Source organism: Lissotriton vulgaris, chromosome 7 (assembly GCF_964263255.1).
Source record: "Lissotriton vulgaris chromosome 7, aLisVul1.2, whole genome shotgun sequence".
Classification (NCBI taxonomy): domain Eukaryota; kingdom Metazoa; phylum Chordata; class Amphibia; order Caudata; family Salamandridae; genus Lissotriton; species Lissotriton vulgaris.
Window position 1 is genome coordinate 605,179,603 of NC_141695.1, and position 12,773 is coordinate 605,192,375.

Consider the following 12,773-nt stretch of genomic DNA (forward strand, 5'->3'; position numbering starts at 1 on the left):
TGGGGAGCACTCAGCGAGGGGTGCTATGGCCTCGAAGGCTTTCAGTCTTGGTGCGCGTTTGGAGGATATTCTTAAGCGGCAGACTGGTCTTCAGATTCCACATTCAAGCGGTTTTATTTCAAACCAATCTTGAATATGGCAAACTTGGTTGTGGGCAAGCTTTGAACAAGCATTATCCTCGCCTCCAGTCCTGACATAGAATGAAAAATTTCCTAGCTAACGTAATGGAAAGTTTCAATTCTATTAAGGACTCGAAGGCGAGGATTATCCCGCCCTTGACTCCTGGGGGAGACCCCTCCCCGTATGTCAGTAAGTAATATGCTTCATTGATTATTATGATAGTTTTATGACTGTTAACTTGGTTTTCCTGCACTGTCTTGGTTGGATGTTTTCCTCAGTGCTCCCTCTGGTAATATGTTTCCTCTTGCCCCCAGGCTCGGATTCCAACAAGCAAGACGCCTGATGAGTGGATGAGTGGCTGTCTACACGCTCAGAAAGAGGAGGAGAGGACACTGTAGAAGGACTATGTAGGGGCTTCCGGGGCCCTGATTGGACATTGGACTGTGCTGGCCATTGGCTGTTGCCAGGTGTTGCTGGTTTTTCTTGTTCAACTACATTTTCCCTGGGTTTCATGGGAAATGTAGTTTTTGTTATATCTTCGCTGTTGTGAATAAAGTGGAGAGAGAAGGCATAATCCTCGCCTCCGAGTCCTTAATAGAATTGAAACTTTCCGTTACGTTAGCTAGGAAATTTTTCTTTCCCTACCCTACCAGATGGTGCTATTTATTATTTTTTAGCCTGTTGGTGTGTGAGGGGTATTTAAACAACACTGTGTGCTCCCCACCACTGTAGGGATCACTACCACTACAAAGAGTGGATTCCTTTTGTTTAATAAAGGTGCTATTTATTGAACATTCATAGGATACCACAGATGTAAAGCAGCCTCTTTCTGATAAAATCACTTCATAGGTTGGGTTATCATGTTGGCCCAACCCTGTAAATACCCTAAAATGAACCTCAATATATCTCTTCCCAAAATATCTTGCCACAAGATTAAATCAATTTATCTAACAAGCATTGGCAAAGGAAACAGATCTTGCCTATGCGATTTGTACAACAACACATAGAAGTTTGTAAAATGTAACAATTTGAGGTTATTTTCAATTGTTCCAGAATGCTCTCCTTATATGCACATACATGCATAAGTGTGAAAGCAAGATGTGATGGTTTACTTTCAAAATAAAAATCAACAATAAATAGCAGAAAATTTTGTAAAACTATTGAGCAATTTTAAATATAATTTACCTGAGCATAGTTTAGTAAAATGTGCTTGGTGCATGCCAGTATATTAAACAAATACATATTAATGAATAAGTAGTGTCAAATCTACATGAGCAACATAAAAATAAAATAGGGGCCCGCTTTTTAAAGCAATTCACAAAAGTGAATCGGCAGGTGTATGTCCTTGCACTGGTGTAAATTTCCAACATTCAGGAATTCGCAGGAGTTTACAGAAGTAGGTCTGAAAAGAGTTTCCTAGCCAACGTTTGTTACTTCCATTTTCTTATGTGCAAATATACATGCAATATACACTCATGCAAAAATCAGCCGAGTATTGCATATTCACTTTCTCTAACCCCATTATTTTGCCCACCCTGGGATTTGTTTTGCTCATGCCTTTGTTAGGAGTACATTTCCAACCTTTCCCAGTTCAAAAACGACTGGAGCGATGTCAGTGAATACCCTTGTACATGTTCGTTTGTGGGTTTGCAAAGAGTCTTATGGCATTCCAAACCTGGAATTCCCATTTCGCTCCTTATTTTAAGGCCACTGTAGGTAGAGTTATAGAAATGTGATCAAATCAGAGCCTTGCTAGAATCTAAATCCTGATATAATGTGAGCCCCAAAAATCAGGGAGCTTTGATATAATAGGAACGCGACCATAATTTGTCAACTCACTGAGTAGCACCAAAAAGGGACAAGTGAATTTATTTTTATCAGACAAGTATTTTTCTGAAGCATCCAGTCCCTTAAACAATATGTGATTTACAAAATTCTACCCCTGAAACACTGTACCGATTCCAGAATAGAACACTGAGGAATGGCAGCATTCACTCCCCTCTCACCTCACCAGGAGTTTCTTTGCGAAACTATGAGAATGGCAGTCTGCTCTCCCCAGAAACCCTTTGCAAAACGTTATGATAAAGGGTACCCCGCACGCCACTCAGTCTCCAGTAGATGTACTTAGGGGCTCAAAGGCACAGCACAGTATGCCCTTCACAATCCCAACAAATGACTGCAGACATCTCAAAGATAAACGGACGCCAACACTTCCTTCAGATACCTGAAAGGGGCATTTTTCTCCCCCAACCCATCATTCTCCAAAAGAATCACATACTTACGTATCAGGCCTTTACGCAGGATCATCTCCAGGACCTCACAGAAGGATGAGAGGTGCAGTGAAGTGTCCGTGATGGGGTCATTCCCTGCTGCCTGCATGCTCAAGATGCTGGCTGCGGAGAGACATACAAAAAGGGGGAGGGAGAGACAGAGATAGAAGTGAAGCTACACAGAGTTCACAAATCACAATTGCAGGAATGCACAGTAAGTAACAAGCCAAACACCAGCTCCCACTCTCACTGTAGGTACATCAGCGTGTGATCACAATCTGGAACCCAAAGCTGGGGTACTCTCTGGAACCCAAAGCTGGGGTACTCTGTTTTTGGACTGGGGTTTTGGGCAGTGTGCGAGGTGAAACACCACAGTGAAAGAGGATAGCTGCTCGCAGACCACACTGTCAGAACAAACGTCTGCCATAGAGTTCCAAGGGACAACAATTCACTCTTCAGTTCCATCAGTTTGAATATTATGTGACAGTGTTTAATGAGTCTCTCCACAGAGAGACCGCTTCAGTCCCCATTCCTTCCTGAGAAGAACATGTTCATTGGTGCCTACAGAGCCCTCTTCGTTTCCAGGTTGGAAATTCTTCTCTTGGACATACGTCTTTCTTCCTACCTGTACTTACATCTTTCTTTGGTTTCTGCTGAAGTTTCGGCTTCCACCAAGATCATACTGATCTCCCAGTCTGAAACTTTATTATTAGGATTCTCAACTGGGGTCCTCACCAATGCAAGAATCTATTCCCAAGATGTCCTGCTGAACTTCCTACCTGCTGGGTGGGCCCACATCACCATAGGCAAGTTACTGCTTGGTCTGTTTCTGGGACTTCCAGGAGTGTCTGGAATCGCGACCCAATTACTTTTGTGTTCCACTCAAAATTCTTTGCTTCCTTTCCACTTGGTACATTTCTCATGAACCTCTACTGCCCTGCTCTTTGGTGAACAATCCAATTGGGTGATACCAGTAGAAAGGATTATTTCAACTAGAATATTTTCTCCTTAAAATAGGAATACAGCTCTCCACTTATCCATACGATGCCCCCTAATATTTTGCCACACTGGTTTAGAGATCAAACAGGGCAGAGGTGTTTCGCCATTCTGGATCTGTGCCTTTTCAACTTCACCAGGCACTTCTGGGTTAAGGGGACCTGGAATAAAATCTTTTACAGTGGCATCAAAGCACCACTTTGAGAAACATTTTTAATACTAGATGGAAGCAGGAGAGACAAGCTGTAAACTTTAGGTCAGTACAGAACAAAAAAAACACAAGTTAATATTTCAGTTTTTATTATCTTTTATCCCAGGCTTAAATCAGAGTAGACATGATGGTCTTAAATTAAAGGATTACGTTACAGTTTAAGACGATGTTCGGACAGTCCTAACACAGTCATTCTTGGCTTTAAACCGTTTTAACACAGTCTTAAACGAGGGGGGGGGGGGACCTAAATCAAGTGCCATGCATTTACTTCATACACATTACTTTAGCTTCATAAAGGTGTGATGGAGGGAGGAACCCTATCAAATTAGCATTGGGACAGTCAATTCTCAGCTGTAATGTACCAACAAATGTAAACTCAGGAATTCACAAATGCTGTTTGCATGCATTCTGTAAAACTGGATACCAAACTTGAGACCTTCAAATAGAAGCGACAATCACAGCATCTGCCTTCTATCTACTTACCTAAGATAAAGTTATTCTGATCATCGCAAATGGTGGGAACACATAACCGTTTTCCTAGCTACAGTTCTGAAGGAAGGTGTTGGTCGCTGCTGCATGCGGATCTAGTCTCCAGCTGAAGTCATTGTTGATTTGCTGATCTGGCTGTGATGTGAACAGATCAGACGAAAAAGGCCCTCAGATACAGGGCATGGAATATCTAAAGATCCAGTTTCCACACGCTTGTATTCTGTAGATATTTTAAGCTCCAGTCAACCACAATATTCTTCTTTAAAGGATGATACTTCATGTTCCCCGACACCTGATTCTATAGGCAGAAGTGCCAGACGTCTTCGGCTATTTTTGTCAGAAGACGACTACGTTCCACCCAGATGGTTCATGTTTGGCACAGAGGAGATGCAGTCTATCTTATGTAATACAAAACATAGTACTCTCTCTTCAGTCCATTTGATTGCAAAGGACCCACTCATGAGGTTCATGCAGTTGATGTGTAACTTGCGTTCCTGTTCTCACCATCCCACTTCTGTAGATAATTTTCCACATCTTGCACCCCTAGCCTGTTCTGAGGACATCTGACTAGAACCAGTGCCAGGTCTGGTCTCAGACAGGCCCTCTCAATTCACACTTCCATATGTGCCAACCACTAACTGATCTCATCCTTGGCCACTTCAGAAAAAAGTACTGATTCACAATAAGTGAGGCCTCATCCAGTCAGTCAGTCAAAGAAACTTTATTCGGTTAGTTAAAACCATAAAAGCAGAACAACGTACATGATACCAAGTTAAAATACAATTAAACATGTATGAAAAAAGGTTGCAACTCCTTCATAAGAACACAATAAAGACTTTTTGTAAAAAATTTACCAGTTTTAAAAGCGAAAGATAGATATGGTAAGTATCCATTTCAGCGTATTTAAGTAATTTCCAACAAAGTTTACAAGTGTCAGATTTGGAGATTCATAGTAGCAGCAGTTCTTAGTTTATTTTGTCTGGCAGCTGCTACCAGAAAACAGGCTACCCCGTATGTGACCTGTACCGAGTTCAGCATCTGTAGGTATAATAATGCTGGCCGAACCTGGACAAAGTTCAGATCTTTCAGAATAGGGACCAGGAATTTTTTGCGAGCCACCAGGTAGTGTTCACAGAGCATAACTAAATGGAGGGTGTCCTGTATAGAAAAACGATCACAGGTACAGGGGGGTAAGTTTTCTGGTGAACCCCACTTTGATTGCGAGCCAAGCACAAGGTGTATTAGGTTGAACCTGAACCTTATAAGTAAAAAGCGATGATAGGGCTTGGTGACATATTTCAAATAAGGTTCCATGGCTGTAGTTGAAGAAAGTTGGAAGAGTAAACGTACCATTGGTTTGCCAAGTTCAACCATTTCCCTTTCACACTCCAACAAATTTTGAAAATGCAGTTTGACCCACTTTATATCCTCTTTTTTTAGATTATGTGGCAGAGAGTACATTTCTGGACGTCCTAGCCTCGCGCATGCCGCTCTAACATACGCCAGCCACAGGATGTTATTGGCTTTGTCCAGAGACATACAGTCTTTGAGAATACAATGATTTAGGCTGATTTCCTCGTTTGTCCAGGTTTTAACCCAGCATAACACTGGGGACATTTTTAGGAGGTCAGTAACGTAGCCCAGACCTATTTCGTTATGAATTGTATGTATAGGGGATGATTTTGGGAGTGATAACAAGGCTCGTATGAAGTTGTTTTCTGCGATTTAAATACCTGGGCTTGCAACATAGCCCCATATAGCAGCTCCATAGGAGGCAATAGCCAGACATTTAGCTTTGTAGATACGAGTCATCGCTTCCATAGGTCTTGAGCCCAATCTTTTGGCGAAATGCAGAAGGGCTGTGGTGGATCTAGAAACTCCATTCTGTTTTAGCCTAATTTGTGCGCCCCACGTTCCTTTCTCATCGAAAGTGACGCCCAAGTAGCAAAAGAAAGGGACCCTGGAGATTGGTGAGCTGTTACAGCTAAAGGACCTGATCTTCGTGTGTTTCTTTCGCGAACCGGTGACCATGACATGGGATTTGGCAGTGTTAATCTTAAGGTCCAGTGCTTCCATAAAGAGGCCAAAATGATCTAGTAGTTTTTGGAGGCCTGTGCCAGTCCGAGCTAAGAGGACGGCGTCATCCGCGTATAGGAGGACCGGGATAGGTACCCCCCCCCCCCATACGTGGAATATCCGGGGTGACTGAGTTCAATGATTTCCCCAAGGAGTTGATGTACAGTGTAAAAAGGAGAGGTGCCAGAATGCAGCCTTGTCTGACACCTCTCCCGGACTTAAACTTCGCTGTACACCTTCCATCCCTGTTCACCCTAACAGAAGCAAACAAATTTAAATGAAGATCGTGCAAAAAATTAACCAGAGTTGTGTCCAAACCCATATTGCGCAAAATAATCCACAGTTTTGAGCGGTTGACCAAATCAAAGGCGGATGATAAATCCATAAATCCCAAGTAAAGAAGCCCCCCCTTCACCACAGTGTACTTACTAATAATAAGGTGAAGGTTAAGACATTGGTCCATAGTCCCTCTGTGTGCTCTGAAGCCATACTGTAAGTCCGACAGGATCCCGCTCTCCTCAAGCCAATCCCCGAGCCTTTGCAAGATGACTCTGCCCAGGATCTTAACGGCAGAGTCCAGCAAGGAGATTGGCCTGTAGCAGGCCGGGTCCCCCCTGTTCCCCTTCTTGAATATAGGCACGATGATGGAGGTGGACCAAGAGGAAGGGAAGCCAGCTGTGGGTATTGCATTAAAAACATTCGTTAATATCTTTGACCAAAATTGTGGGTATTGGATGTAGAGATCTGCAGGGACCCCATCAGGGCCCGGGGCCTTGTGTTTACTTGTGTCTTTGATGGCCCTTTCGACCTCCAAGGTGCTGAATTCCATAACCAAGTTGGAAGAGTCATGAGCACTATCAGGTGAACCAGATGCTGTGGATTCGTAGATCTTTTCAAAGTGGCCTAACCATCTGCCGTCTTCTATCACACAATCCATGTCAGTTTTCCCATCTTCGGAAAAAAGGGCTGGTTCACAGTGGCCCAAAACTTTTTACTATCTCTCAAAACATCCAAAGATAATAGGTTTTCCCACGCTTCCTCCTTAATTTGAGATTTGCGATTGAGAACTGCGGGTTTATAATCCTTCCTTAGTTTGGCCACTAAAAGCCTGTCCCTTGGTTTTTGTTTTAGGGCTTTCAGCAGGGCACTGTGTTTCTGCGAGCATTCCTTGGTAAACCATTTATAAGTTTTCTTGTTCCTTTGCCCAGCAGACCTTAACTCCAAATTCTTGGAGATCTTTGCACAAACCTCCTCATAGGCAACCACAACCTCAGATCCCCGGGCAGTTGGATCCAGGCACACTGCCATGTCGGCTTCGGATTCTTGGGCGAGTAACTGGAAAAATTGTTCGGGAACTATCTGCTCCCATTTTAGGCGCCTTCCCTGGTCTTTAGTCTTCAAATCCTTTGGGGCTTTCACGTCTGTCGATATACGGGTCCGAAAACAATCTAGATCCAACAACAAGAGAACAGGATTGTGATCACTGAAACTAGCAGTGACCACCGTATACTCGCGTGCCTTTGCCAAAACCCCAGATGAGACAAAGATGAAATCTATGATGGTGTTGGCGTCTTTGCCCACAAAAGTTGGGGCTCTGGGATCCTTCTTACTTTGATCAAGTTCAAATAAATTTAAGTTCGCTAAGAGAGACTCAAGACACTCACCCTCAATTGTATGGACAAAGTGGGGAATGGCTTCTGTTGGTAGGCCCCCATATCTATCGTTAAGACAATCTCCCTCGCAGGGGTGAATGTTAAAATCGCCCAGGATTATAATCTCTGGGGCAGGGGTGCAATCATATCTATAGGCCGACAAGAAATTTAATAAAGAAGTCAAATGTTCATTCACGCAGGAGGACTCCTTTGAGTTATAGAAATTAACCAATAAAAAAGTTTGGGAATCAGGTAGGGTCCACTCCACGACTAGCATATTCGCGGATACGGTTTCTATTTGTTTAAATACTCCTACCAGATCCAAGGAACACAGTGTTAGTAGGCCACCTTTTGCTCTTCCTCTTGCGCCAGAAACTGCGGGAGTGGAAAAACTGCAAAAGCCATCCAGTGCAAAATTTGTTGTGGTGTCCCATGTTTCTTGAAATCCCATAATGTCGTAATGTTTTACAAACCCTTGCCATATAGGGTCTAAAGCCTTTGAATTTAAACCTGCCACATTCCAGGTAAGAATTTTACCAAGCGCCGATGGAGCGGTGGGGGGGGAATAGGTATACTCTGACTCTCAGACTCCACCAGACTGTTATCAGGGGTAGAAGGAAGATTACCTATGGGCAGGTCTGTTGTTGCCACTTCCTCGCAGGGAAAAGTTAAAATGGTCTGAGGTCCCCTTCCCTTTGGGGGGGCCCTGTATATGTCAGTCAGCCCAATCTGTGGTTGAGAGGCATTCAAAGCGATTCGCCATTAGGAAATGCAGGGGATTAACAGGACCATTCAGCTGTTGGAAGTAATGATAGGGTTGAATGAAATGCGGGCCGAAAAAAGGGCCACCTTGCGGTGGTCTGCCACCTCTGTTCCTAACCAAATTCCATCCCCCGTCCCAGCCCTCCTCTCGACCAGGGGTTTGTGAGTCCCAGGGAAGGTTGGATTTCTGTCTGGGTTTACGGACGTTGGGACCCTTAAACCAACTCCATCGGTTGTCAACTTGATTTTGTGGGAGATAGAAATACGAAAGGTCTGGCAGTCACCGTGCTCGCCTGGTATCTGGGAGCCCTACTGTTACAGATAAAGTCTACGACCTCAGTGTTCTCGAAGGTAACCACTACACAATCCCCTGGGAGATTTTTCCTATTATCTCCTACCCATGGAGCTCTCTCTATCATCAAGATGTTACAAGGAATATTTGGCGGAAGGGGATAGTTGTTGGCTAACCAGTGGCATACTTTATTTTTTGAAGCCTGATTCGACTCTTGTTCTGATGCGGGGATTTCCGTAACCCCAGTGAGGATCACCACATAGGGGGAAGCATCAGGAGGGAGATGGATATTTTTTCGAGCCCTACATTTGGCTTTATCAGGTGCTTCGGGGTTTACAGGCTGGGATAAGCCATCCCTGGGTGCAACCTGAGGAGTTGGGTTGTTTTTAGAGGGAATGTGGGCGGGATCGGTTTTCTTAGTTCCCTCTGCTGCAGGGGGCTTAGTATTAGGCACAATCTGATTTGAAGTATTACCGCGATTCTTCGGCACCACTTTATTAGTCTCCAAAGTTTTGTTAGCAGTCGCCTGAGGTTTTGATGATTTAGTCTGATTAGGAGCCTGGGCAGTTTTGTTATTTAAGGTAAAACTAGGTGCGCTTATGTCCTTGTGTATATTTTTTAGGACAGTTTCCAGGCAACGTAGTCTAGCCTCTATGGGTTCTAACATGATTTTTAACATATTAAAAATCGCGGAGTTACTAGTATTTAAACCGTCCTCCTCCTGTGGTGGTACTGTGGGTGAATTTCCAACATCAGCACTAAGCTCTAAGATTTCCTCCAGACTTTGATCAATTAAAGTGTCGTCAAGAAGATTCAAGGGTAGACCAATCTTATTAGGAAGTGACCCCCCTGTTGAGCTGGATGGAGCATCTGGGAGCTTATCACCGTTAGGGGGGTTGGGGGGAATCTGGACCTTCTTTCGTTTGGAAGTAGTTTGTTTATTGCCCTTATGTTTTTGCTTGGGGACAGCCCCTTCAATCCTGCCCCTCTCATTCATAGCAGCAGTAGTATCACAGGTGTTTGACTCGTGAAGTTGTGTTCCACTCTCTATTAAGAGGTTTAGATTGGGTGAGGCCTCCAGGTCCTGGGCAGTGTTTATGGCATCCGTGTCCCCGTTTTCATCATGACTATGTACTAGGGCCTGAATTTGTGGCCGAGAATCGGTGCAGGGTGTCTGAGCCTGTGCGATCAGGCCCAGTGATGAGCGCTTGGCCATGGCCAGGTCTTGTGATACTCTCCTGTCCATGAGTATGATTCCCTCATCGATTAGTGCATGAGTGCGGGTGATAAAGTCGTCCAGAGTCCCAGTCAGTTTTTTGGCGCCAGCAACAGCCACGGCCATGCTTCTAGTTTTACGAGTGGACATAACCCGTATGCCCAGGGAATCTGGGCACAGATAGAATAGAAATTCTCAACCAAAGTTTATGGCCCAGCCCGGCCTCTTCTGGCCACTGAGGGCCACAGAGGGCCCGCCCTTTGCCCGGGCTTAGCCCCGGGCGCTCCCGCGCAGCGGGGTTCGTCGCTTCTTAAGGGCGTCAATAGAGGTGGTGGTTTATGCAGGGCGGGGCGGTCAGGGAGAGCGGGCCAGCTGACTTGGCCTCGGGATTGCCAGGACTCCTGGGAAAGTGAGTCCCGGTCCCAGCGCTCGCAGCCCTGTCGCTCGCACACTCACCCTGCAGAGGCCAACACTAGGAGGGTTCCGCGAGGTGCAGTAGAAATCCTTCCCTTAGGCAGCAGCAGCCGGTACCTCCTTTGGCAGCACAGTGAGAGTCTGTATGGCGTCCCAATAGGCAGCTTGGGCCGTGTCCTTTTGTGCTGCAATGCAGGGCGGGGCGGTCAGGGAGAGCGGGCCAGCTGACTTGGCCTCGGGATTGCCGGGACTCCTGGGAAAGTGAGTCCCGGTCCCAGCGCTCGCAGCCCTGTCGCTCGCACACTCACCCTGCAGAGGCCAACACTAGGATGGGCAACGTCGGCGATGCGGGACCCGCGAAGCGGGTTCCGCGAGGTGCAGTCGAAATCCTTCCCTTAGGCAGCAGCAGCCGGTCCCTCCTTTGGCAGCACAGTGAGAGTCTGTAAGGCCTCATCCAAAGCGTGAAGCTTTTAGTCTCTGGAGGGCTCCGTAGTGGAAAGGGACCGGGAAAATTACCTGTATCAAGGATGAGAACAGGCCAGCTATTCTCAAGAACTGTTTTAGTGACATTCTGGGTCTGGACAGAGCCCTCATGGAGTATTCTGACCATCTTCTAGGAAAAAGAGGCTTAAAGTGGCCCTGACTGTGTCTATAACAAGCCCAAGGAATGTTACCGCCTAAAGTGGGAACAATGTGGATTTCCGCCTGTTGAAAATGAACCCCACACCCTCCAAGAGACAGACTACCTTCTTCAGTTGCTAGGTCAGACTCTCCTGGGGATCATACATGATAAGGATATCATTTAGGTATACTGTAAGGCAAATGGCTCGCATCCAGAGTGATTCCCTAACCGGTTTCAGGTCATTCATTAGAGATCATTCTGCTGACAAAATACCAAAAGGGAAGAGGTTTTTTTATTTACCTTTATCAATTGTCTGGGAATACAAGACACAGCAAGCACATCGTTGTTTACATCTGGTGTTACAAAACAATGTTAGATTGATCGGCCAGTAGAGCAGATTTGACAATATTTACCCTCATTTGCACAGCCTTCGCATACTTCATGATACCCAAAACTGTTCCTGAATCCCACCTTTGCCCCTAATCCCAGACCATAGCACATATAACATGGTTCAGGTATGTCTTCTTCCAGTTCTTTACCATAGTATTCCAACAATGGGGTCAATATCTTACAAAACTTCCTCTGGCATCCTTGCATCTGATATGTGACTTTTCTGCTACCATGTAGAGGTCCATGGCTTTTATTAATTCCTTAACAGTTGGTGCATCTGACAACCACCACTTCCTCGCTATATCTGTCTTGGCTACTATCAGGCACAGGTTGGCAAAAAAAGCTTGGCCCTGGGGAGGTCTACCATAATTAGCACACCCGGGAGTATATATTTAGGATCAGGCTGTATAGTATCTTATTATTTTCTCAAGTTCACTTAGTATATCTCTCCAGTATTCCTGTATCCTTGAACACTCCCATAGTGTGTGTATGTATGCTCCCCTTTCCGTTTGGTATCAGAGACACTTCAGATTTTCTGCCCTACCCATTTTATGTAGTCAGCCCCCGTCGTAGTATACGCAATGTAAAACTTTATATTTTATTAATCAGAGCCGGGATTTTTACAAATGGAAGAGTTTTGAACTCAAACCCCTGAAACTTCTCCAAATGAACTCAATTGCAGGAATCTGCGATGGGGCTTGAATATCAGGACCAACAAATATGTGTCCTTGAAGTCTAAACATACAAAGAAATCTCCCAAACACAAAATATCCCTGTAGAGTGGACTCCCCTCTATATTGAAGGAGGGATATACTAGCAACCTTTTGAATTCTCTGTGGTTTATTACTAGGCAGAGACCTTCGTCTTTTTTTTCTCCACAGAAAAAGGCTGCTAACAAAACCCATGGGATATATGCAAGATAGCCTCTTTTGCTGCCAATTCCGCCATCAGCGGATTAGAAGCTACCCCTCTTCTGAGAAGAGCAAAGAGGTCATGTAGGGGGGGTATCTGTCTGGGGAGTTGTAAAAGCCTTTGTGGAAGCCATTGATAGCTTGCAGGACCCACACAACAGCGGTTAGTTTCAGCCAGCTGTGAGAGAACTTTGCCATTCTGCATTGATTTTTGCATGGGAAAAAATGGAAGGACTTACTGCAATTATTTCTTTCGATGGAGTTCCCTCAGGATAATCCTCGTTATCCTGGCTCCTCTAGAGGGGCAGAGGCCTCTAAATGGGGTTAGGTCTGGCCAGTGTCATGATAGAGA

General features: G+C 45.0%; 1 protein-coding gene across 2 annotated transcripts in view; it reads right to left on the reverse strand.

Moving 5' to 3' along the window:
* The window catches only part of LOC147702103 (uncharacterized), a 574,906-nt gene that overhangs the window by 474,649 nt on the left and 87,484 nt on the right, over nucleotides 1-12,773 (reverse strand). For both annotated transcript variants that reach the window (XR_015297502.1, XM_086930735.1), the window contains exon 2: nucleotides 2,403-2,513. Coding sequence is in view for 1 of the 2 variants with exons in the window: in XM_086930735.1 (XP_086786861.1) it covers nucleotides 2,403-2,513 (111 nt within the window). In the remaining variant the exon portion in view is untranslated. The remainder of the gene's footprint in view (nucleotides 1-2,402; nucleotides 2,514-12,773) is intronic.